This window comes from Eublepharis macularius, chromosome 5, assembly GCF_028583425.1.
Source record: "Eublepharis macularius isolate TG4126 chromosome 5, MPM_Emac_v1.0, whole genome shotgun sequence".
NCBI classification, from domain to species: Eukaryota; Metazoa; Chordata; class Lepidosauria; order Squamata; family Eublepharidae; genus Eublepharis; species Eublepharis macularius.
Window position 1 is genome coordinate 60509785 of NC_072794.1, and position 23787 is coordinate 60533571.

At 39.7% G+C, this 23787-nt stretch overlaps 1 protein-coding gene across 1 annotated transcript in view; it reads right to left on the reverse strand.

The window, feature by feature from the left end:
- The window catches only part of SAMD13 (sterile alpha motif domain containing 13), a 63076-nt gene that overhangs the window by 19110 nt on the left and 20179 nt on the right, over nucleotides 1-23787 (reverse strand). Inside the window, exon 2 of the mRNA XM_054981004.1 lies at nucleotides 15255-15327. Within this exon, the coding sequence (XP_054836979.1) occupies nucleotides 15255-15327 (73 nt within the window). The remainder of the gene's footprint in view (nucleotides 1-15254; nucleotides 15328-23787) is intronic.

A 23787-nucleotide genomic window follows, 5' to 3' on the forward strand; every position in this document is an offset into this window, starting at 1 on the left:
GTTTAACCAGAGCAGAGTAGAGCGATACTATCACGTCCTGTGATCTGGACACTATGCTTCTGTTTATACAGTCCAAAACCACATTTACAAAGACATACCATTAGCAAGGATCCAATACAGAGTAGAAGAAATGCTGAAACAGAACATAATGAATTCTAGGACTGATAATAGACAACATGAAGCTGAAACAGAACATAATCAATTCTAGGACTAACATCTGACAACATGAAGCACAGTAGTGCATAGGTGTACATATTTAAAGCAGCAGATAGTATGTAAGGCAACATGGTGAAGTCTGTGGTCCCTAACTCATTAGTGAAGCATCTGAGACTTCATCCCTACAATACAGCCCTCCTATCTGAGTAGAAAGCCTTCTTGAATAATTCAGTTTTGCATCATTTGTGGAAAGCCAGGAGAGTGGGAGCTCTCCTGACTTCCTCAGGTAGGCTGTTCCACAGAGTAGGGGCCACCACAGAGAAAGCCTGTGTACAGGCTGCTGTTGATTTTGCCCATGTGCAGCCTGGCACCTGTAGGAGACATTGATCAGATGAGCAAAGCTGCCATGGAGGAACAGGAGGGAGGCAGTCCCGTAGGTATGCTGGACCAAGGCCGTGAAGAGCCTTGTATGTAAAACCAATACCTTGAACTGAGCATGGTAACCGATAGGTAGCCAATGGAGTGACTGTAGGATGGGAGTGGTTCAAGCTCCTGCTCGCTCCTGATAATAGTCTAGCCACAGCATTTTGCACCAATTGGAGTCTCCTAGTTAACGTAGATGGGAGACCTATGTATAGTGCATTACAATAGTCAAGCCTTGATGTTACCATAGCATGGATCCAGGTGGCCAGATCAGCCATGTTGAGATAAGAAGCCATCTTCCAGGCTAGAGTGAGGTTGTAGAAAGCAGTGCATAAGTAGTGGCTTTCATAGACATCAAGATCCTGTTAAGATCTGTCACTGCAACTGATTCAAAAGTGGTCCAAATGTAAGACAGATGGCATCTTAAGCATTTCTTTCATCTTGTTTGCATTGCAGCTACCATCTAGATCAGAGCATATTCGTGCTATTTTATCAGCGAAAATCTTAGCAAAGGCCTCATAGCTAATTGTCTGTTCTTGGGACTGTAAAGGTTCAGATTTAGAGGTTAGGAGGTGTCTGGATATCTTAAACAATTGGGATGGTCGTGAGCTAGCCAACGCAATGGTTGCCGAGAAATAATGTTTCTTTGCTGCTTTCATTTCCACTTCATAGGTCCTCCAGTAGGTTCTGTAGCATGCACTATCTGCTTCTGTGTGAGTTTTTCGCCAGTGTTTTTCTAGACGTCTTCCAACCCTTTTAAAGTCAGCCAGCTCCGTGGTAAACCATGGGGCTGGCTTCTGTCCCAAGGGTCGGAGGGGTCAACAAGGAGTAATGGTATCAATAGCTTCAAGGAGCTTCGTGTTCCACACTCCTACAGCAGCTGCCATGGGGCATGTGTTTGGAATTCTAAAATCCCCCAAGGCATTTTGGAATCTAGAAGGGTCCATGAGCCTTTGTGAGCAAATCATTTTAATGGGACCCCCATTTTGTGGGGTGTTGAGGTTATATTCACTTTTGCCTACAGCAGATGATGGTTTTTTTTATTTCTCAATTCATTAGAAAGCTGTTTCTTCATTAGAAAACTTCTTTAAGCTCCTCCCATTTTTCCTTCTCATAGGAATTGTTTGTGATTGTGTTTTCAATATTTTGTTTTTAAGAAACTCCCACCCCTCTTGAACTCCCTTCTTCTTAAGTATTTCTGACCATGTGATTCTACCCAGCATAGCTTTCAGTTTCTTAAAATTTGCTTTCCTGAAGTTCAACCTATACATCTGACTACGTACAGCTTTTCCCTTCCCCAAGAAGACTGTAAATTCCAAAATTACATGGTCACTGCTACCCAGGGTGCCTGCTACTTTCACCTCATCAACGAGTTCTTCCCTGTGGGTGAGTATCAAGTCCAAGACAGCAGAACCCCTCGTTTCCCTCTCTACTTTCTGAAAAATGAAGTTGTCGACAAGACAAGTCAGGAATGTATTTGACCTTTCATTTTTAGCAGAGTTAGACTTCCAACAGATATCCTGGTAATTGAAATCTCCCATGACCACTGTGTCTTGTCTCTTTGTAAACTTTGTAATTTGTTCTAGGAGTTTCTCATCCAAGTCCTCTGCTTGGCTTGGTGGTCTATAGCAGACTCCCACCATAGTATCACTATTATTTCCTATTCTTTTTCATTTTACCCAGACTCTCAACTGAATTTTCATACTCAGATACATGTATTTACTCACAAGTATATACATCTTTTACATATAATGCTATTTCTGCCCCCTTCCTTACTTGTCTATCTCTTTTGAACAAGTTGTATCATTTGATTCTCGTATTCCAATTGTGTCATTCCACCAAGTTTCAGTAATGCCTATTATGTCATAGTCCCCTTCCTGAATTAGGACTTCAAGTTTCTTCTGCTTGTTTCCATTCTCTGTGAATTAGTGTAGAGTCATCAGAAGCCATGAGTTATATGCCCTGAGGTTTTTTTCCTGTGCTTTTCTGCAAGCTAATGCTTCCTAGCATGTTTCATTCCCTGCAGGTCTTCAGTGTTCCCTTCTCCAGTTATAGGCTTTGAATTTTTGCCTCTCTCCCTCACAGGATTTAGTTTAAAGCCCTTCTTATCAGGTTTGCAAGGCTCTTACCAAACACATTTTTTTCTCACTCTTGTGAGGTGCAAACCATCTCTCGATAGAAGAGCTTCATCTTGAAAGCGTAAGCTATGGTCCAAAAATCCAAACCACTCCCGATGACACCATCTATGTAGCCAGTCATTTATTTGCAGCATTCTTCTTTCCCTTCCTAAACCACGGCCTATGACAGGAAGAACTGACGAAAACACAACCTGTGCTCCCAAGGTCCTTAACCTTTTTACCCAGGACCACATAGTCTCTTTTAATGTGTTCTGGACTGTGCCGGGCAACATCATTTGTTCCCACATGCATCAAGAGGAAGGGATAATAATCTGTGGGTCTGATAAGTCTTCTTACTCTTTCTGTCATATCCTGGATGTTGCACCTGGTAGACAGCATACCTCTCAAGATGACAAGTCTGGTCGGCACACTTTACCCTCTATCCCTCTCAGTAGGGAGCCCCCAATTACCAGCACACACCTTCTCCTATATTGAGGAAAGGAAGCTCTTATCCACAGGGGCCTGAGAAATTTCTTTAAAGATTCAAGGAGTCTGGGGGAGTAGCGCTTGATCCAGTGGTCCAGAATCAATATCTATGGGGAGATCCTGGAACTGATGACAGCCAGAAACATATTTGTTTGTTTTATTTTTTAATGGAAACCATATCAGTACTCCTGAGGAAGCTGAATTCTGAAACAAGGGCCACATTCTGTACAGCTTCTGTGCTCCTGAAGAATCACAATATGGTCACAGCCCTGCTTATAGCCCTAGGTCTGACTGGGACCCTATGCTCTTAGAAGCCCTTTCAGAAACTCTGAGCGGATGTTCCAAAAGAAAAACTAGCAGTAAAGCCAAATAGTCATTAAAATGGAACATTTTCAAGTTTTAAATCACAAAGTTTTCAGTCTGAAATACTGCATGGGAACCCAAATTCTCCACAATTTATGCACTTAAAGGAAGCATACTGTCCAAACATTTTTTTTTATTGTAAGCATCCTTCTATAAAGGCAAATTGAACTTAAAATGTACGTGGACAAGATCACGTTAACAAGCAAGCACAATGAAGAAGCATTTCAAAAAGTATGTTAACTTCATTTTTTAAAGAATTAAAGTTTCTCATCTGTTCCTCGAATGATACACATTCTGAGAATATATTTTGGCAATGATTTTGATTATTCACATAGATATTTAATTTGGATTCCATGCTAAATATGCTTCACTCAGCATATTTAGCTGAATGAATCATTTAGCCAAGGGATTTCTTGGCTTAAATCTCTTTCTGGGCAACAGATTTTTTAAAAATAGTTTTAAATACCTTTCTCCCATGACATGTTCAATCCTTCTTACCTGAATTAGGTGGTTTGCCCATCCCTCTGTGCTTCCTGACTTCACTGGAATTCTGATTCTGCACAACTAGAGGCAGGTGGAAAGGTGGGGACACAGTAAAAGACAGAAAACTGATCTTTGTGTAAGAGCTGTTCTCTGCCACTGAGATATTCTTTAAGATCTAGAAGCAAAGAACCAAATCCTGGGGATCAAGTTATACATTCCAAGAAAGCATGTAGTACAGTCCTCTCAGGTTATACCAGGATCCAGGTGGCAGCTTGCAGTTTTTGCTTTACCATATGATATCCCTACTCATGAAGGTCTAGCACATCAGAAAAAAATTCCGTTCAGTCTTCTCATCGCTCATCTGGCCCTTCTACATGCAAAGAACTCCTTTCACATGAGGAGCTCAGGCAGCTTTAGAGGTAGTAGATTTGTTCTCAAGTTAATTACTGCTAATTCAGTAGAAAAAGTTTGGTTTGCAGAACAAAGCACTTGGAAAAACAGAAGGTACTACAGAATCCAGAAAGTTCTGGCTGCTCAAGTGTGGCACAGTCAATGGACTTTGGAACAGAATATACTATATTACAAGGTCACTTCTCAAACCTGTTGAATCACCCATTGTTTGCCTATTAAATACACTCTTGTACTTTAAGAGTGAGTTTGTAAGCAGTAAAACAAGAATGTAATAGGTTTCTATGGTTTTGAAACGGGTTGGGCTGCTCTTATTCTCAATCTTGTTAATTCCTAGCAGTGATAGTATAGTATAAAACAAAGAAACTGGAGTAGGCCTTTTCATAACCTTATACTCAGTCATCTAAGACTATGCCTGAATCCCCCCCCCCCCGTTCCTCCACTGCTATTCTGATATAGCAAGAGCGGGAGAAAAGATCCTAAAAGTAGGAATGGGGCAACAAGCCCAATCCAACATGCATGTTAGCGCAACTACCATATTAGTGCTTGTGGCATTCTGTGCTCTGCATTTTCTAGGTGGGTTGCACACATCGACACACTGTCAGTAGAGGATCACTCTGGGCACTGTGTGGCAAAGCTGCATATCAGTGTGCAGGCCATCATAAACATTCACATTTATGTAGAGACATCATGTAACTCTCAGCTATCTGGTAGCCTGCCAAGACTGGGATTGCGGACAGCAGCTAGGGAGCTCAGATCAAAAGGAAAGCAAAGATCAGAAGGAATTGCCAGGACCAGCAATAAGCCTTTGGATCAGACAGGATAGCTCAGTCTTTCTTCAGGCTTTTATAGCAGCTTTCTGCATCAGAGAACCCATGAGCTGTATTCTCAGGTACAGCTCTCTAGGACTCAGCTCTTCATATAGTCTCTGGAACAGGCTCATCCTGTAGCTTCAGTAGCTTGCCACATGGGGAGAGGAGTAGAACTCCTCATCCCAGGGTTACCAGTTCAAATCCTTGTAGCTCTTGACATGGCCCAGTACTAAAAAGTGAATGGTGCTTAAACCAATTGATTTTCAAGATTGCACTGTAAGAGATTGTTCTATACTGCTGAACAGAATAGCATTTCTGATTTATGAGATTCCTTCTAATTATCCAAATATCTTGAATAAAAAGTGGTTTTACAAATACAGTATCAGCAAATAATTTCATAATTCAAATGAGACTTTTAGCCTGATTTTAATGTATGCTTATATGCTTAAAGGACTTTTGAACATTCTCCAAAGACACCAAGCATAAGGTTGCCCAGTTCCCACTTCAGGCAGGACACCTTCTGCTCCTGGCTGCCTCTTCCTGCTTCCACTCAGTTGGGTGGTGGAGAAAAATGGGGTGGGGAAGACGAGCAATGGCCTCCTTATGCAATAACATTGCTTTTGGCATAACCAGGAGGCGCCATTGTGTCACCAGAGATGTTATTATGTTGACAGTGAGGGTCTCCTCACCCAACAAGTCAGTCTCCCACTGGTTGCTGGCAAACCCTACCCAGGAAGCAGTTTTATCAGGGCTATTTCAAACAAAATGTTATAGAATGTTTAACTAAGGGACAATTGCACCTTTGCACTGAGGAGTCACGTATGGATTCCCATATACAAAATACACAAGCCACTTGAAAAGTGGGTAAGGTGAACAAGTGTAATGTTTAGAACCTGTCCCTTTAAAATACACCAAGATCAGATCCCTTCCCACTGACATTCTTCATGCTTGCAAGAGGCTGATTTCTTTTGCACTCATGGGAGCAGGTGTGAGTACAAAATATGTCCAGAGAGAGCCAACAATTGTAAAATCCATAAGCAATGGAATCCAGAAAAAGCCACTCTCTTCTAATGTACACCTTCAATCTCTCTCTCTCTCTCTCTCTCTCTCTCTCTCTCTCTCTCATTCCTGCACTTGCTTTTAGTTCAAGTGATTGTCTTGCCCAAGCAGTTCAAAGCTGTGAGCTATCCTTTGCAACTGAAGAAAGCATTTGGCTTCTTTACACACAATCATGGGATTGAAAAATGGGACTCCAAACTGTTGACTTCATTTTAGAGGCTTATTACTGTTCCACAAAATAGGTTTATAAGTGGCAGTGAGACTCATAGCATCAACATGCTCCCTAGCCGACAAATGCCCCTTAAACCTCACACAAGGCAGCTGTTATTTTGTTCTATTGCTAGGAAGCTGAGGAACTAATTGTGAATAAAACTGTGGGTTGTTTTTCCCTCCGCCACAGAACTCACGCCTCCATAGTTATTGTATGGCAGAAATCACAAAGTCTGGGAAATACTGGCATCAAAAGAAAGAAAGGAGGTGTGGGGGGAACCACACCAGACAAACTGAAACCTATTTATATAACCACTACCACAACTGCATACATTTCTAGATAAACAGAAATCCAAACACACTCATTCAAAAACTCACAGTTCCAGCCCAAGCTAATTATGCTTCCCTGCAGCTTGCAGCAGAAACCAACTTCAATTAGTATCCACCTCCTTATCATATAAGGCACAAGGCAAAGTATTAAATCCAAGCTGGCCCAGTTTTGATTACATCTCCCCTCCAGCAAACTAGATAACAAGGTTTGGAATTCAGGGTGCTTTGAGGCCTCTTGAAGTATAATACATGGATATTTATTGCATATTAGCTCATTATATTGACTGGTTTGGGCACATAGAGAATAAATGAGATCAACAGAGGTGAAGGTAGATGTAGCCCATGAAAGAAGATAACTGAATTAGAAGCTACAGTTCCATAATCTTACAGTTAAAAATATGGAATGAGACACTATCTTATATGTGGGTAAATGATCTACTTATACATTATAATACAACTTAATCATGATTGTATTTGAGAGCCCGGAAGGCTGACAGAAATAAATATCAGAAAGCAATCAGCAGCACCCCAAGAAGCAGGATGATAGCTAACAAAAACAAAGGGTGATTAACATACAGGTTGCTCATCCTTCTACTGAGCTGCTACTACCTTTACTACCATCAATTTAAATCTGTCCAGGATACAGCCTTTCAGAAGAAATGTCTCAGCAAGACAGCAGAGGATGTGGTTAATTATAGGTGTCTGATGAAGTTAGCATTCGCCCACAAAAGCTTATGCTATGATCAATTTATTAGTTAAATACTAATAAATTGATCATAGCATAAGCTTTTGTGGGCTGAGAGAGTGCCACAGGCTCTCTCTCTAGGATTTTGGAGGGGGTTTTTTTTGCTCCTGAACACTGTAGCTGTACAGCCTGATGTGCAGTTATGGGATGGGTGGGGAAGGAGGGATCATTTTCATTTTTATTCCTTGAAAAGCTTCACTGGCTGATTTCTGTACACCAAGCTATTGTTAAAAGCAGGAAAACATGGCATACTAGGCAGTATCCAACCTTAGGCTTCTTGAAATTCCTCCAGCCTAAGGAGCCTTCTTCCAACAAGTGGTTTTTCTGTTGGTATTTGCCAACATCTGGAAAAAAATGTCCCACCCCTTTAACAGAGTTTAAATATGTGAAACTGGGCAGCTGACACTTTTTCTGGAAAAGAACATCCTATTAAGCTTCTATTAAAAGGACAGTTTTCTACAGGCAGCTAGCAAATCTAGTTTGGAGGAAGGTGGAAAACTTTGCTTAATGGAATGGTAGGATACAGACCACTAGCTTTTTTCTGGTTAACTAGCAACTCCAGGAGGCAGTCTTTGTTGGAATCAGATTTTAAGACTGAAAGGTAAAGAAAAAAAGGAAAAAAGAAAGCCATGCAAAATGAAATATATTATTGTCAGCCCTTTAACCCATGACTAAACTAGAGAGCTAATGAATGGACTCTCCTATTGAGCTAAACTGACAATGTCAGCAAACTGCAGAATCCATTCAAGAATATATTTCTCTAGATTCTAGATAGCCTTTCAGATCAGGAACCACACCTTTGTCCAGGATTACCTTGATGGTTCTAGGACCATGATGCAAAAGCAATTTCTTGCTTAATCCTCCATTTTTCCATTTGTTCCACCTATCAACAGTAGCAACCTGATACATCTACAAAGTAATTGTAATTGCATGGTGTATTCTGATTGTTCCATTGAAGCACCACTCATGCAGCTGGAGATGGAGCTGCCACATGCCAAATTTTGTTGCCACAATGCCACCTACTGGCAGGTAATTCCAAACATTATTAAAAATTTTCTTTTTCAGATTATCACCCTCCAGAGTTTCCTTAACTTCTCAAACCAAGGAAAGTGGGGAGAATGGAAAGGGAGAACTAATTCTCATGCCCTTCTTTTTCATATATTATATAGCCTCACCTAGAAATTGATAATCTGCAATACTGGACGCATTTTTAAAATTGTTGGACAGAAACACGGCCTAGAAATTGAAGTATTCAAAACAGGAAAGAAGAATTTGAAGACTCGTTATGGCAAGAGTTTAAACAGACACCACAGAAGCTATGGTATAGTCAGTTCTTGCTTTCTTCTAATATCTACCTGTGCATTGTAAAATCAATGCAAGGTGAGATAATGACAGTGTAGATGACATCACATTATTTACTTAGATATTGAGAGGAAGAAGGGGGAAAATGCACAGAACACTGGCAGCTCAGTGTCTCTTTTAGCCTCAAGGTATGACCTAAAGACTTCTTACTGGGTTCACCTTAGAGCATGAAAAGTATCACATTTTATGCTGTTTGGTGTGCTTGTCTGGCAAGTGGCTTGCCTGTTCTTATTCATTATTGGGAATGACAGTGCTGCAATTCTAGAACATATCTACCTCAGTGGGTGTGAGACTATGTTTTGGAGAGCATCCATCCATGCTGCTGTATTAATATGAAGCTGTCTTATATTGGGACAAACTATTAGTTTATATGAAGATGCTACGTACTGGATCAGACTACTAGTCCATCTAGCGCCCCCCCCCCCCTCCCCAGTACTGCTTGCTCTAACTAGCAATGGCTCTTCAAAGTCTCTGGGAGAGTTCTTTCCCAGTCCTGCAAACCCAAGACCCTTTCAACAGGAGATGCCAGACACTGGGATCTTCTGTGTGCAACACATGTGGTCTGCTATGCTAAGCTATGGCTAGGGAATGTAAACGCAAGAAGAAAAATATAAGCCTTTGTGATGGATTTTCTGAGGACCAGAACCACTCAACACAGGATCCCCTGCCTCCACAAACACACTGCACTAGGGCAACCAGTGGGAAATAAAAAAAGAAAACGAATCTGAGGGTAGAAGATCTGGGCTTTAGTATAGCCCACCTAAACCTAGATTGATAACCGAGGTAAAACTGACAAGCATGCATTAGTTTCTTTTAAAATTGAGCACGAATGTTTATTTTTAAAAATAACACAAGTTGAGGTAAATGTAGTTGTGGGATGTTAGGTTTTACACTGTACATACCTCAGGAAAACTCTCAGGCAGGTTTATACCGTATCAACACAGCACTAAAATCAACAAAACCCTGCTGAGACGGAGGCTGGAGATTGGCTGCTGCCACTGGGCAAATGGTAAGCCTACGCACACAGCATGGGATCCACTCACATTTCCAGAAAGTGAGTGGGGCCATTTTAAGGCAGGGCCTGTTATTGGCTGCCCTCATTCAAATGAAAGGGGTTTCCACAGCTGCAGTAAAGATGCAGACCAATGGAGGATCAGGAGGACTGGTAAGCACCCAGGCTTTCCTCAGCGTGTGGTTCCATTTACGCTTCTTTTTATTCTCTCTTATCCCCCACCCCACCCCACCCCTTGAGCATTCCTTTGTGTCTTTTTACTCCTTTTTTCTAAGAAACAAGCTTTTATAATTTTTTTACAGGAAAAAGTTTTAAAAACCAGCCTCACACCTCAATAAAAGGCTGTTGGAAAGAACAAAAAAGAGGGGGGGAAAGAAAGTTGTTGGAAGCATAACTGAGATCATATACACAAAGCCATTTTGAAACATTCTAAAGTACAGTATGGATCCTCAAAAATAATAAATACCTTCATCAGAACTGTGAAGAAATAATTTCAGCAGGTAACATTTTTCTCACATTTACAATGCTGTTATATAATCATCTTCCCTCTTCTTTACAACTCCGAAAGGACCAGCTTTTCTTTTCTCTATTATATCTAATCATTCTTCTTACCTTTATAAGCTTGTATGTGCTACCTAGCTCTCACAACAGCATGAGTGCCAACTGCTCCTGAGGGCTTTTCCAGGGCCAAAGCCCCCCCCCTCCCAATTTTGAGCTTTAATGTCATACAATATTTTTTAGAGAGATACTAGAACTGTACCTTGTCCTTAGGGCATGAGGATCAGGGGAGGGGAGAACAATGCCACTACTGTGGTGAGGGACAAATTGTTTTCACCACTTTGAAAAACGAAATGAAACAAGGGAGATGGAGTATTCAGCCTGCGCAGAATTCTAAACAGCAGAACATTCTCTAAAGATCCAGCGTAATACATTATTTTAAAGGTAACAAAATGGAAGCACATTGTTTGAGGCCAAAGGATTGGTGATTCACCACTTCTCTTTATTTTTAAAATGCTACCTGTATAGTTGCTCATTTGAGTGGTACAATGGTACAGAACCACCTCTCCCTTTATAAACCCTGATGCCAACTGCACTCCTGTGGCCAGCTATTGTCTCCGTCTCCCCTCCTCAGGTAGTGTGTGATCTGCCTCTTGTTTTTCACTTACTGCACCTGCATTACAGAATGAATTACCATGGTCAGTTCAGAAAGCTCCAATGTGGAAGGCCTTTCAATTATATTGTTTGACTTGAGACCATGTTTGAGGCCTTGGGCTAAATAGTGAAGGCAGGATAGAAAATGTGGAGTTTTCTGTGCCTACTGACTACCCCATACTAAGGGAAAAATAAGACACTTGAGGAAAGATTTTCTTGGATCTACGTGACTGTTTCTTTGCCAGAAACAGGATGCCACATCAACTGTATCTTCATCCGAATAAATTACAACAGAGGTCCCTCTCTTAGAAACGGCTGAAACTGAGGGACTGATCTGCACATTCAGAAAAGCTTTGAGCTTTGCAAAGGTGGTATACATATATTTAAGGATGCCAGTCTCCAGGAGACATCTGGAGATCTCCCAGAATTACAACTGATCTCCATACTAGAGAGATCAGTTCCCCTGGAGAAAATGGCTGGTTTGGAGGGAGGATTCTCCTCATGGGGTCCTTCCCTTCTCCAAACTGCATCCTCCCAAGGCTCCACCCCTAAATCTCCAGGAATTTCAAACCTGGATTCAGAATCCCTACACATATTTGAAATAAAATATCTAATTCCTGGGATTGTATTTCTTGGGAACCCAGGCACCTGTTTTAATGGTTTGCTGCCTCAGAATATGCCAACCTGAAGAAAATTAGCATGTTAGAGAGAAAGAGTTCTAGCCCAGCCATTTTCCTGATGTGCTAGTTTACTAAATGCAAGGCCCTTTTCTACATTAGGTGATTCTCTAAGCAGATGATTCTTTTCCCTTCCGTTGCATTCTGAAATGATACTATCTGGGGAAAATATACCATGTGTATTCCCTCTGAACATTAGGGCTGTCAGACCCCTGGTCTGAGCAGAGGTCATCCTGCTCCTACCTACCACCCCCATCCCTGCTCACCAAGCCAACGAGGTGGGGGAGGGGCAAAGTGTTGGAAGGCTGGTTGGAACCACTGGAGCATGCCTGTGCTCTGTGAGACTTCCACTGATGTCACAGAGTGGTCTCACAGTGGAACAGGCTTCCTTGGGAGGTGGTGGACTCTCCTTCTTTGGAAGTTTTTAAACAGAGGCTGGATGGCCATCTGACAGCAATGCTGTGAACCTGGGCAGATCATGAGAGGGAGGGCAGGAAGGGTTACATCAATGTCTAGTTTTTGTGGCCCCTTCTTATATGCCCAGGGTAATGGTGATTGCCACTTTGGGGTCAGGAAGCAATTTTCTCCAGGCCAGTTTGGCTAAGGATGCTTACAGTGTTTTGCCATCTTCTGAGCATGGAGTAGGGGGTCACTGGGCGTGGGGGGAGGTAGTTGTGAATTTCCTGGATTGTGCAGGGGTTGGACTAGATGACCCCAGAGGTTCCTTCCAACCCTATGATTCTAAGAGGATGCCTTATGCATCTCTGCATGAGTCATCATCATGGTCTTGTCTCTCTGCATGGAGCAGATAGTTCTGCAGCATCTCTATAGTATAGCAGGTGTGACTGGATCATTTAACGATGCAGTATTTCTACTTTTAGAGAACTGGACATCTCTTTGTATTCAAATGTAGTGGAATACTTGTTCCATCTCTGCATGAATTACTGTTCTGGATTTGCCTCCTTGCAATTAGGAGGCATACTCAGAACAATGATTCATGTAGAAATAAGGTAGGCTGTAATAGTAAACCATCTGGAATATAAGATAACTGAAGACATACAGAGGGGGATGTCACCTCAGACTTCCAAGGTCCAGGTTCTAGAAAACTTCTAGAAGTGCTTTTAGAAAACTAAGGCATTTTATCCTTTTAAATTTCATGACTATACCGAATACTATCATTTTATTTGCTTCGGTTATAAACCATGTCTTTTATTTTGCTCGATAAGAAAACAGTGTGTATGTTCCAGTTTTTTCAATGCCTTCAGAATTTCTGGAAATTTTACATCCCTAATCTCTTGTATTCTAATCTTTGTTTAGGAGCTTAGGGTAGTATATGTGGTTCTTCCAGCTCGTTTATCCTATTGTTAGGCTAGGTGTGAACTACGGGGAGGCTGAGGGGCTTGTGCGCCCCTGGATTTGGCCATGGGGGTGGGGCAAGCAGGGACAAACTCACATGAGGGACTCAGTTACAATGGCAGATGAAGCACAAAACTGTCCACCCCTCCTATTGAATCATGTTAAAATTTCCATAATTCTTTGGGGCTTTGTTCCTGTTTTTGCTCATGTATTTGTGTGTTTATTAAGAATTTATAATTTAAAAAAGGAATTGCAGCTTATATAAAAAAAATTACAAATAAATGTTACAGAAGAATTAAGAGACTCCGACAGAAGATACGATTTTGAAAATCAGGCTCCTGGAAGGCGAGATTTACACAATAGCAACAATATATGTGCCAAACAATGCAAGAGAAAATTTTTATGAAAATGTTTTCCAATCCATTTTCGATTTTCAAGAAGATAATGATCTTTGGAGACATGAATAGGGTAATGAATTTTTTTAGCTTGAAGGATCAAAACTCTGAATATTGGAGACTATTTTTTCTTTTCTGACAGACACCAAACACATTCAAGGATTGATATATGCTGGATATAAAAAAACCTGTTATTTATATTGTTTATTATATTATATGTTTACTCTGTCTTTTCTTTTGATGTAATTATAATTGTGCTATCATTTTTATTTTATTTTTTCTGTTCTGCTTATATTTATAAAAATAAATTTTATATTAAAAAAGAATTTATACACTGCCTTAAAATACCTATGGCTATAGCCCACACTAATTAGCTTAGTCCTTAACCCTGGCTGGCTGTACCCATTTTCAATGTAGCAACAGTCAGATTGCAAGGCCTCTTTTGGACATAATTGCAATATAATTGCTTGACTACAATTTACATTTGGGGAACGTTAGAAGACTCCACTTATAATGCTGTCCCTCCCCTAAGGTTTCAGAGGGGGAGAAACCAGAGAGTCTGAAAGACAGACAGGTCAGAGCATCTTTTTACTGTTTACTCCTTTACTGCCCTGAACTATCCTGTAGATTGCTAATCTCAGGATTTCCTTCTCTGAAACAGATCGGTAGATAAGAATCTCTCTCTCCACTTTCCTATCAAAGTATAGAGTTCCTATAATAAACAACTCTTACTTCTTTTCTAAAACTAAAACTTTTCTAAAACTTTCACACTCACACCAGCCAGCATGCTCCAACCACCCATCATCACATTTTCTCTGCAATCAATGCTACTCTGTTAAGGACCCGTTTCTGTTCCTTTTAATAGGGAAAAACTGAGTCTCTATTTTATTTTACTTTTCAGTTATGTTATCATTACATTGTATTTTGGAAATGGAAAACTGGGAAAGGGTAGGCCCTGTTTCCTTGTTGAAATAGCTGTGTTTGTTTGTTTGTTGCTGCTGTTTTTTGTTTTTGGAGGTTCTTTTTGCTGGGTATGGGAGAACAGTTAGTTTGTTCATGGTAATGTGTATGTGGGGGGGGGGCTGCTTCAGCCATTCCTAAGCTCCTTTTTCAATTTCCATTCCATTTTTAAAAAGAGTGGTGGTATCTACTGCAGAAAAGGATAATTCCTAAAATTGAGTGCAGTCTCCCTGAAGCACCCCATGGGTGCATGGGTCCCTCTAAATTTGTGGGAAGCTCCTCCCTGAATCCCCCATGGCCCCGCCTCAATAGATGGCGGCAATGGAAGCCCCTCCCTGTGATGTCATTGGCTCCTCCCTGTGATGTCACTGGGCCCCTGGCATGGCAATGCCTCTGGCCCAGCCACAGCCCCCTCCCCCTGGGAAATTGGAAAGTCTATGCCCCTGGGCTGACAGAAAGTGACTGGACCAAGGACATCTAATAAGCTTCATGAAAGTTCAGGGACTAGAACACAGGACTCCGGATTCTAATGTGACACTCTAACGACTACCCCAACTGGCATGAAAGTAAGGACTTGTTGGTTCAATTTGCAGAAGGGAAAAATGAAAACAAAATGGAGATTTTTCAAGTAAAAATAATGGGGCTGCAAAATTTGGTATCATTCCTGTTTCTTTGGCTTAAAGATGAACAAAAACTAAAGTCCATTCTCTCAATATGACTTATTACTATACATGTGGAGAGAACTTACTTTTCAGTGTCCAAAGATCCATTTTCTTTGTTTTCCATATCAATAGACAGCATTGGAGGTCTGAAGTATCTTACTAGATCAGTAAGAAGAAGAGGAAAAAGAAGAAAGTCCTGTTAACTTATAGTAACATGACAGTAACATGACAGGAGACATGAAGTAGGGAAGAAGCATGCTCCCATGTTTCCCTGTCACACTAGTGATGGATGGAATCCCAGTGTACGCTGAATTGGCTCACTTCAGAACTCACAGCGACTCCTTTTTCCTCCATCATGCTAATTTCCCAACATGAAGGAGTTGCGGTGCATGCGTGCTGAAACTGAACAGAGTGAAAACTGCTGTAATGGACAGCCAAGCTATAAAACCAGGATGCCTACATTTTCCATCAAAACTTGACGTAAGCTGACAAGAGTCCAACCTGTTAAGGCGTCACTTGTAGCTTGGCTCTGAATCTGCAGCTGTACACTAGCATTGCCTTGCCCGACTTTCCAGGCCCACAATATTTTGTCCCCATCTTGATTGCCTCACCCAGGGATTTCAACAATACGAATCTCCATCTGGTGCTACCGGTTGCCACGCATAGATTGCTGCCAGTATATTTTCAGAAATATGTTCTTGATCTCTTAAGAGTTTAAAGAATTGTTACAAATGCAAGTCTTGTCACCAAGAGTCTGTGGGATGATTTTACTTTTGTATCACAGCCACATTTCTGGGAGATCAGTGTGACTGCATGAATTATTTCTCCCTTACAAAGTCAATTGCTAACTTTTTCAGTGTGGCATTAATAGATGACTATAAAATGTCAGAATCCTTGTGAGTAAAGGCGGTGGAATGAGTTTATTTTTCTCAAGTTATAAAACGGTAACACTGTTTTTGCCGTTTAGTATCAGAATGCAAAAATATGTAATTATTACAAAAGAATTCATAAGGCATTTTCTTTTCTTTTTTTAAACAATTTTTATTGGGTGAGTTAGTATATAAATTATTTCATACATAATCTATTATTCCCCATGTCCTAATTTCCCCCACCCGCTCCTCCCCCCTTTTTTACCAGACTTCCAACAGTTTTCCAACCCATTATCCAATTATATCTACTATATACTTTTATATTACAAGTAAAATATTATTTCTTAAAAACATTCTCTTATCTTCACAAATATCTATTTACCCTTCGTAAAGATCACTTTACCCCCCACCTTAAAAATTATCCAATATACACAATTTCCCTTTAATGTCCCACTTCTTTTCCAAATACAATTTAAGTTTCCCCCAGTTAGTAAAAAATTCTTCAGATTCTTGTTCTCTCATTTTCTTTGTCAATTTGTCCATCTCCGCCATGTACAGCAATTTTTGAATCCAATCTTCTATTGTCGGTATCTCTTGAGTCTTCCATAGTTGTGCATATAACATCCTTGCCGCCGTTGTCATGTAAAACATTAATGTTCTATCTTGAACTGCAAACTCCTCTAAACTTATGCTTAGCAACAACAACTCTGGGTTTTTATTCACTTTTTTCTGCAATATTTCTGACATAACCTCAACAATATTCCCCCAGAATTGTTTAGCTAATTTGCAAGTCCACCACATATGATAAAACGAGCCTTCCTGCTTTTTACATTTCCAACATTTGTCTGACATTTGACTATTCCCAAAGGCTAATTTCTTAGGCGTTAAATACCATCTATATATCATTTTATATACATTCTCCTTTATATTAGTACATGTTGATATTTTTAGTGTGTTTTTCCACAGATATTCCCATTCATCCATTGTAATGTCTCTATTGCAATTTATAGCCCACTTTACCATTTGCACTTTAACTATTTCATCCTCGGTAAACCATTTTAACAAAATCTTATAGATTTTAGATATAATTCCCCCCCCTCTTGTAGTAAACATTCTTCTTGTTCCGAGTTTTTTGTTCTAAATCCTGATTTTCTACAATCAGAATCATACAAATCTTTAATTTGTCTGTACTGAAACCACCCATAATGAAATGGTAGTTCCTCATTTGCTTTAATTTTTACTACTTTTTGTTCCATTCTCAGAATGTCTTTGTATGTCAGCCATTCCTCACCATTATACTCCGTTTTCGGGTTAACAACTTCAGCCGGCACAATCCACACTGGAGTTTCTTCATCTAAATATCTCTTATATTTTTGCCAAACAGTAAATAAGTTCCGTCTCACATAGTGATGTAAAAACATAGCATCTGCCTTGACTTTGTCATACCATAAGAACGCATGCCATCCAAATATTTTTTATAACCTTTCAAAGCTAGTAACTTATGATTCTTTAATGTCACCCATACTTTCAGCCAAACTAAACAAATTGCTTCATAGTATAGTCTCAAATTGGGCAATTGTAGTCCTCCTCTTTCCTTGGCATCATACAAGACTTTGTATTGTCGAAGGCTTTCACGGCCGGAGAACGATGGCTGTTGTGGGTTTTCCGGGCTGTATTGCTGTGGTCTTGGCATTGTAGTTCCTGTCTTTTGGTGCTACACCTCTGAAGATGCCAGCCACAGCTGCTGGCGAAACGTCAGGAACTACAATGCCAAGACCACGGCAATACAGCCCGGAAAACCCACAACAGCCGTACAAGACTTTCATTTTCACTCTTGGTTTCTTGCCTGCCCACACGAAGTTTAATATCTGCCTCTGCCATTTTTCAAATTGCTTTTTATCTTTTACTATTGGTATTGTTTGCAGTAAAAACATCATAGTTGGCAGCACATTCATTTTGATCACCGCGATTCGACCTAACCATGACAAGTTTAATTTGTTCCATTTAATCATATCTCGATCTATCTGTTGCCATAGCTTGTCATAGTTATTCTTAAATAGATCAATATTCTTCGCAGTGAGCTCAATTCCCAAATACTTTACTTTATGTACTACCTCACAGTTTGTAATCTCCATTAATTCTTGTTGTTTTTGTTTGGTCATATTTTTGCATAGTAACTTGGATTTATTTCTATTAATGTAGAACCCGGCAAGATCTCCAAATTCTTTTATCTTGTTTAGCAACTTCGGCATATTTTGAATTGGATCCTCAATTATAACCATCACGTCATCAGCAAATGCTCTTACTTCGTATGAGAAGCCTTTAATTTTCATGCCTCTTATATTATCATCGTCCCGTATCTGTCTTAATAAAATTTCTAATACCATTACAAACAACCATGGCAATAATAGGCATCCTTGTCTCGTACCTTTTCTTATCTCCATTTTTTTTGTTAAGTCGTTGTTTACTACAATTGCTGCACATTGATCTTTATATATTGCTTTCACTGCATGAATAAATTCCTTGCCCATCTGCATTTTTTCCATGATTGCAAACATAAAGTCCCAGTTCAAATTATCAAATGCCTTCTCTGCATCCACAAAAAAGAAACCAGCCTCCTTCTCCGGATGTTTTTCATAATACTCTATTGCGTTGATTACCACTCTCAAATTGTCTTTAATTTGTCTATCCGGCAAGAAGCCTGCTTGTTCATCTGCAACAAATTCTGTCAACCAATCTTTTAATCTCTCTGCTAAAATCCTGGCAAAAATTTTATAATAGTTATTTATCAAAGATATTGTTGTGGGTTTTCCGGGCTGTATTGCCGTGGTCTTGGCATTGTAGTTCCTGACGTTTCGCCAGCAGCTGTGGCTGGTATCTTCACAGGTGTAGCACCAAAAGACAGAGATCTCTCAGTGTCACAGTGTGGAAAAGATGTTGGCAGGTCATTTGTATCTACTCAGGAGGGGTGGGGTTGAGCTGAGTCATCCTGTAAGAGTTTCCCAGGGTGTGGAATGCTAATGGCGGGAGGCTTCACTGTATCCTGAGGAGGTTCTTTTGCGTATGGATTGGTGCTTGATGTGCTAATCTTCTCTGCAGGGCTATTGTCGAGTATAGAGTGTTTTGTTAGCCTGGTGTTTTTCAGAACTGGAAACCATGCTCTGTTCATTCTTAAGGTTTCTTCTTTCCTGTTGAAGTTTTGCTTATGCTTGTGAATTTCAATGGCTTCCCTGTGCAGTCTGACAAAGTAGTTGGGAGTTTTCCCTCGATTTCTTTCTCCATTGTGAATTGTATGTTCCGGTGGATGTTGTTGAGATGATTCAAAACCCCCATCAATTCTTCCTCCCCATGGCTCCAAATGATAAATGTATCATCCACAAACCGGAACCATACACTAGGTTTGTGGGGTGCTGATTCTAGAGCTGTTTTTTTCAAAATGTTTCATGTAGAAGTTTGCTATAACTGGGCTGAGAGGGCTCCCCATGGCCACCCCATCCATCTGTTCATAGAATTCGTTATCCCATTCGTTATCCCATTGGAATAACGAACAATTCACAATGGAGAAAGAAATCGAGGGAAAACTCCCATTTCTGGATACCTTGGTCATCCGCAAAGCAAACTTTCAGTTAGGTCACAAGGTCTACAGGAAACCAACTCACACTGATCGGTACTTACACAAAAACTCCAATCACCACCCCCGACAGAAAAGAGGCATAATGAAAACATTAGTGGATCGCGCAAGACGGATATGTGAGCCGCACTTTCTCAATGAGGAAATTAATCATCTAAACCACGCACTTCAGGCAAATGGCTACTCCAGAAATGAAATCTGAAAAGCAATCAAACCCAAGATGAATCAAACAACCAAGGAAAAACTGTCTCCTACAGGAAAAGTGTTTTTGCCATATATCAAAGGAATTACTGATCAGATGGGAAAGCTTATGAAAAAGCATAACCTTCAAGCAGTGTTCAGACCCACCCGAAAAATACAACAGATGCTACGATCAGCAAAAGACAGTAGAGACCCCCTCACCTCTGCAGGAGTATACCGTATACCCTGCAGCTGTGGACAAGTTTACATCGGGACCACAAAGCGTAGCATCCAGACAAGAATAAAAGAACATGAAAGACACTGCAGACTTGGACAACCTGAAAAATCAGCAGTGGCTGAACATAGCCTAACTCAAACAGGGCACAGTATCTTATTCCAGGACACCAAAATACTGGACAACACTTCCAACTACTTTGTCAGACTGCACAGGGAAGCCATTGAAATTCACAAGCATAAGCAAAACTTCAACAGGAAAGAAGAAACCTTAAGAATGAACAGAGCATGGTTTCCAGTTCTGAAAAACACCAGGCTAACAAAACTATACTCGACAATAGCCCTGCAGAGAAGATTAGCACATCAAGCACCAATCCATATGCAAAAGAACCTCCTCAGGATACAGTGAAGCCTCCCGCCAATAGCATTCCACACCCTGGGAAACTCTTACAGGATGACTCAGCTCAACCCCACCCCTCCTGAGTAGATACAAATGACCTGCCAACATCTTTTCCACACTGTGACACTGAGAGACCTCTGTCTTTTGGTGCTACACCTCTGAAGATGCCAGCCACAGCTGCTGGCGAAACGTCAGGAACTACAATGCCAAGACCATGGCAATACAGCCTGGAAAACCCACAACAACCATCGTTCTCCGGCCGTGAAAGCCTTCGACAATATATCAAATATATTGGTCGATAGTTTTTCACATTTGATAAGTCTTGCTCCTCCTTTGGTATCAGTGTGATATTCGCTTCCTTCCACATTTCTGGCAATTCTTTTCCTTCCAGTATCCCATTCATTACCTTTTGCAAAAATGGTACAATGTCTTTAACCATCGTCTTATAAAATTTCACTGATATTCCGTCAGGTCCTGGTGCTTTTCCCAACTTTGTTGCTTGTATTGCTTCGGTAACTTCCACTTCTGTGATTTTAGTATTTAATCTTTCTTTCAATTTGTTAGGTATAACCGGTAAATTTATCTTTTGAAGGTATTGGTCAGATTTCTTCTGATATAAATTAGCATAGAATTTACAGAATGCTCTGCTTATTGCTGGTTGATCGACTAATTCTTTATCGTCATCCACAATTCTGCTTATTGCTTTTCTCTCTCTTTTTTTTCAATTGCCACGCTAAATATTTTCCCAGTTTGTTGGCTCCTTCAAAAGTCTTTTGTCTTAATCTTTTCAATTCCCATTCCAGCTCTTTATTTTCCATTGCTTTTATTTGTCCTTGTAAAATTTTTATCTCCTGCTGTAATTTCTTTTTCCCTGGTCTTTTCTTTAATTGTTGTTCTTTTTGATTTATCTTTTCTTGTAGTATCTCCTTTAATTTCAATCCCTTGTTTTTCTTGTCTCTAGAATTTAAATCAATCAATACACCCCGGATCACTGCTTTATACGCATCCCATACCTTCTGGATTGGCACTCCTTGGTCCACATTGTACTGAATAAAGTATTTAGTTTCTTTTTGCAGAACATCCAGATTAGTTCGATTTTGAAGAAGGTCTTCATTCAATCTCCATCTTAGTTTCTTGGGTCTCATTCCAAACCTCCATAAAATAGGGTTGTGGTCTGAGTTTATTCTTGGCATTATTTCCACGTCCCTTGTCCGTATAGCTAATTCTTTAGATGCCCAGACCATATCCTTGATAAAGATTGGTGACTTGCTGAATAGTAGGTGTATTGCTTTCCTTTCAGATTATGCTTCCTCCAAATATCCTCCAGATTTTCTTGTTTTTCTAATTGAAAAAAAGATTTAGGCAATCTTCCTGTTTTACTTTTAGTAGCCTTCGTTTTTTTATCCCATTGTAAGTCCACAACACCATTGAAATCTCTGGCCAATATCACCTGGTCATATGTCATTTGCTCTAAGTGTGTCGCTATTTCGTTGAAAAATTGTTCTTTTGATCCATTCGGTGCATAAATCCCCATAATTAAGTTTTTTTTGGAATTCCAAATAAATTCTATAGCCAGATATCTACCATCCGAGTCACTAATAACCACTTTTGGCTGTAATTCTTCTTTTATATAAATTACAACTTCCCTCTTCTTTTGCTTTGCTAAAGCCACAAGTTCCTTCCCCAATTTCTTGTTTTTTAAATATTTTGAGTCCTGATTTTTATATGGGTCTCTTGTAAACAAATTATGTTACAATGTTGTTTAGCCAGCCAATGAAATAAAGCTTTACGTTTTGAAGGTAAATTAAGTCCATTTACATTCCATGATATTAATTTACATTCCATATTCATGATCTAGCTGGTTTTGGTAAGTCCTTTTCGTTTTCTGCCATAAAAACCTCCATATCGTGCCTTGATTTGATAACTCTTCTCAAAGTTTGAAATTCAAAGCTCAGACCTTCCGGTATTTCCCATCTATACCTTATGTTCAGGGTTTTTAATATCTGAGTTAACTCCCTGTATTTCTTCCTCTCCAACAAAATCCTCTTCGGTAACTCTTTCATAAATTCTCACTCGCTTCCTCTCCATCACTAATGGACTTTGAAACTGCTTGCTGATAATTTCTTCTTTCATTTTCTTTGTATTTAACTGGACAATAATATCTCTTGGTAGATCCTTTTGTAGTGCATAGCTTGAATTAATTCTGTAGGCTATATCTAGATTAGCTGCAATTTCTTCTGGCTGTCTATTTAAAAACTCTGCTAATATATCCGTAATTTGCTCCTGGGTTGATTTTGTCTTTGTTTCGGGAACGCCCCTAAATCTCAGTTGTTCTTCCATACTTTTGCATTCCACAACAGCCATCCTGTCATTTAACACTGAGGTCTCCACTTTTAAACTTGTAGTTAAGCTTTCTGTTTTTTTCTCTACCTCCTGAACTTTCTGTTGGGTAACTTGGAGCTCTTTTTTAATCTCATCAATATTTTTGCCAACTCTGCCACTTCAGATTCGATTGCTTCTTTGATGTCACTCAACAAAGTTTGTTGTGCTTCTTGTAAAGTCTGTTGTGACTTTTGTATAGACTCCTTAAGCTCCTTGTTACCCTCTGTTACTTTTTTGTCCAAATTTTCTTTTTTTTTTTGAAAAAATTTTTATTGGGTTAGAATCCGTTATTTTTTACATTTACATTCAATTTTCCCCAAATTTTTCATTTCTAACCCCCTCCCTTTCCCCCCTTTTGTTGACTTCCAACAGTTTTCCAACCCCTTGTCCCTTTTCCCTTACTTCTATTAGATTCCTCTATCTAAAACAAATATATATTCTCCATTATACTAAGCAGTACATCCTTAATTATTTTTCTTATTACCCAAACTGTAAGTCTTTGTTCCATCTTAGATAAGCAATTTATCCCATTTTCCCATTTTTAAATATTTCTATATATCATAAACCATAAAAACCTTACACATTTAAATCAAACAATTTGACTTATTCTCTATATATTGCTCATTCTGTCTTTTTATAGTAATTCTATATAACTCTCATCACATAGTCAATCAATTTGACTCATCTATACCTTCAGACATTCAGTTTGGTACATTATACAAATCTTATCAAAGAAAGAAAATATTGTTGGTTACTCAATCCTTATATTTAATCCTTATAGTTAATTATTTTCTGTCAATATTCTATTTATTAACCTATATATATCTATATATATGTCCATCTGTTAATCTAACTGCTTATAAATTCGCATTTATCTCTTCTCCCCCCGGTAAAGTCACCCCCCTCTACATTTTATTATACTT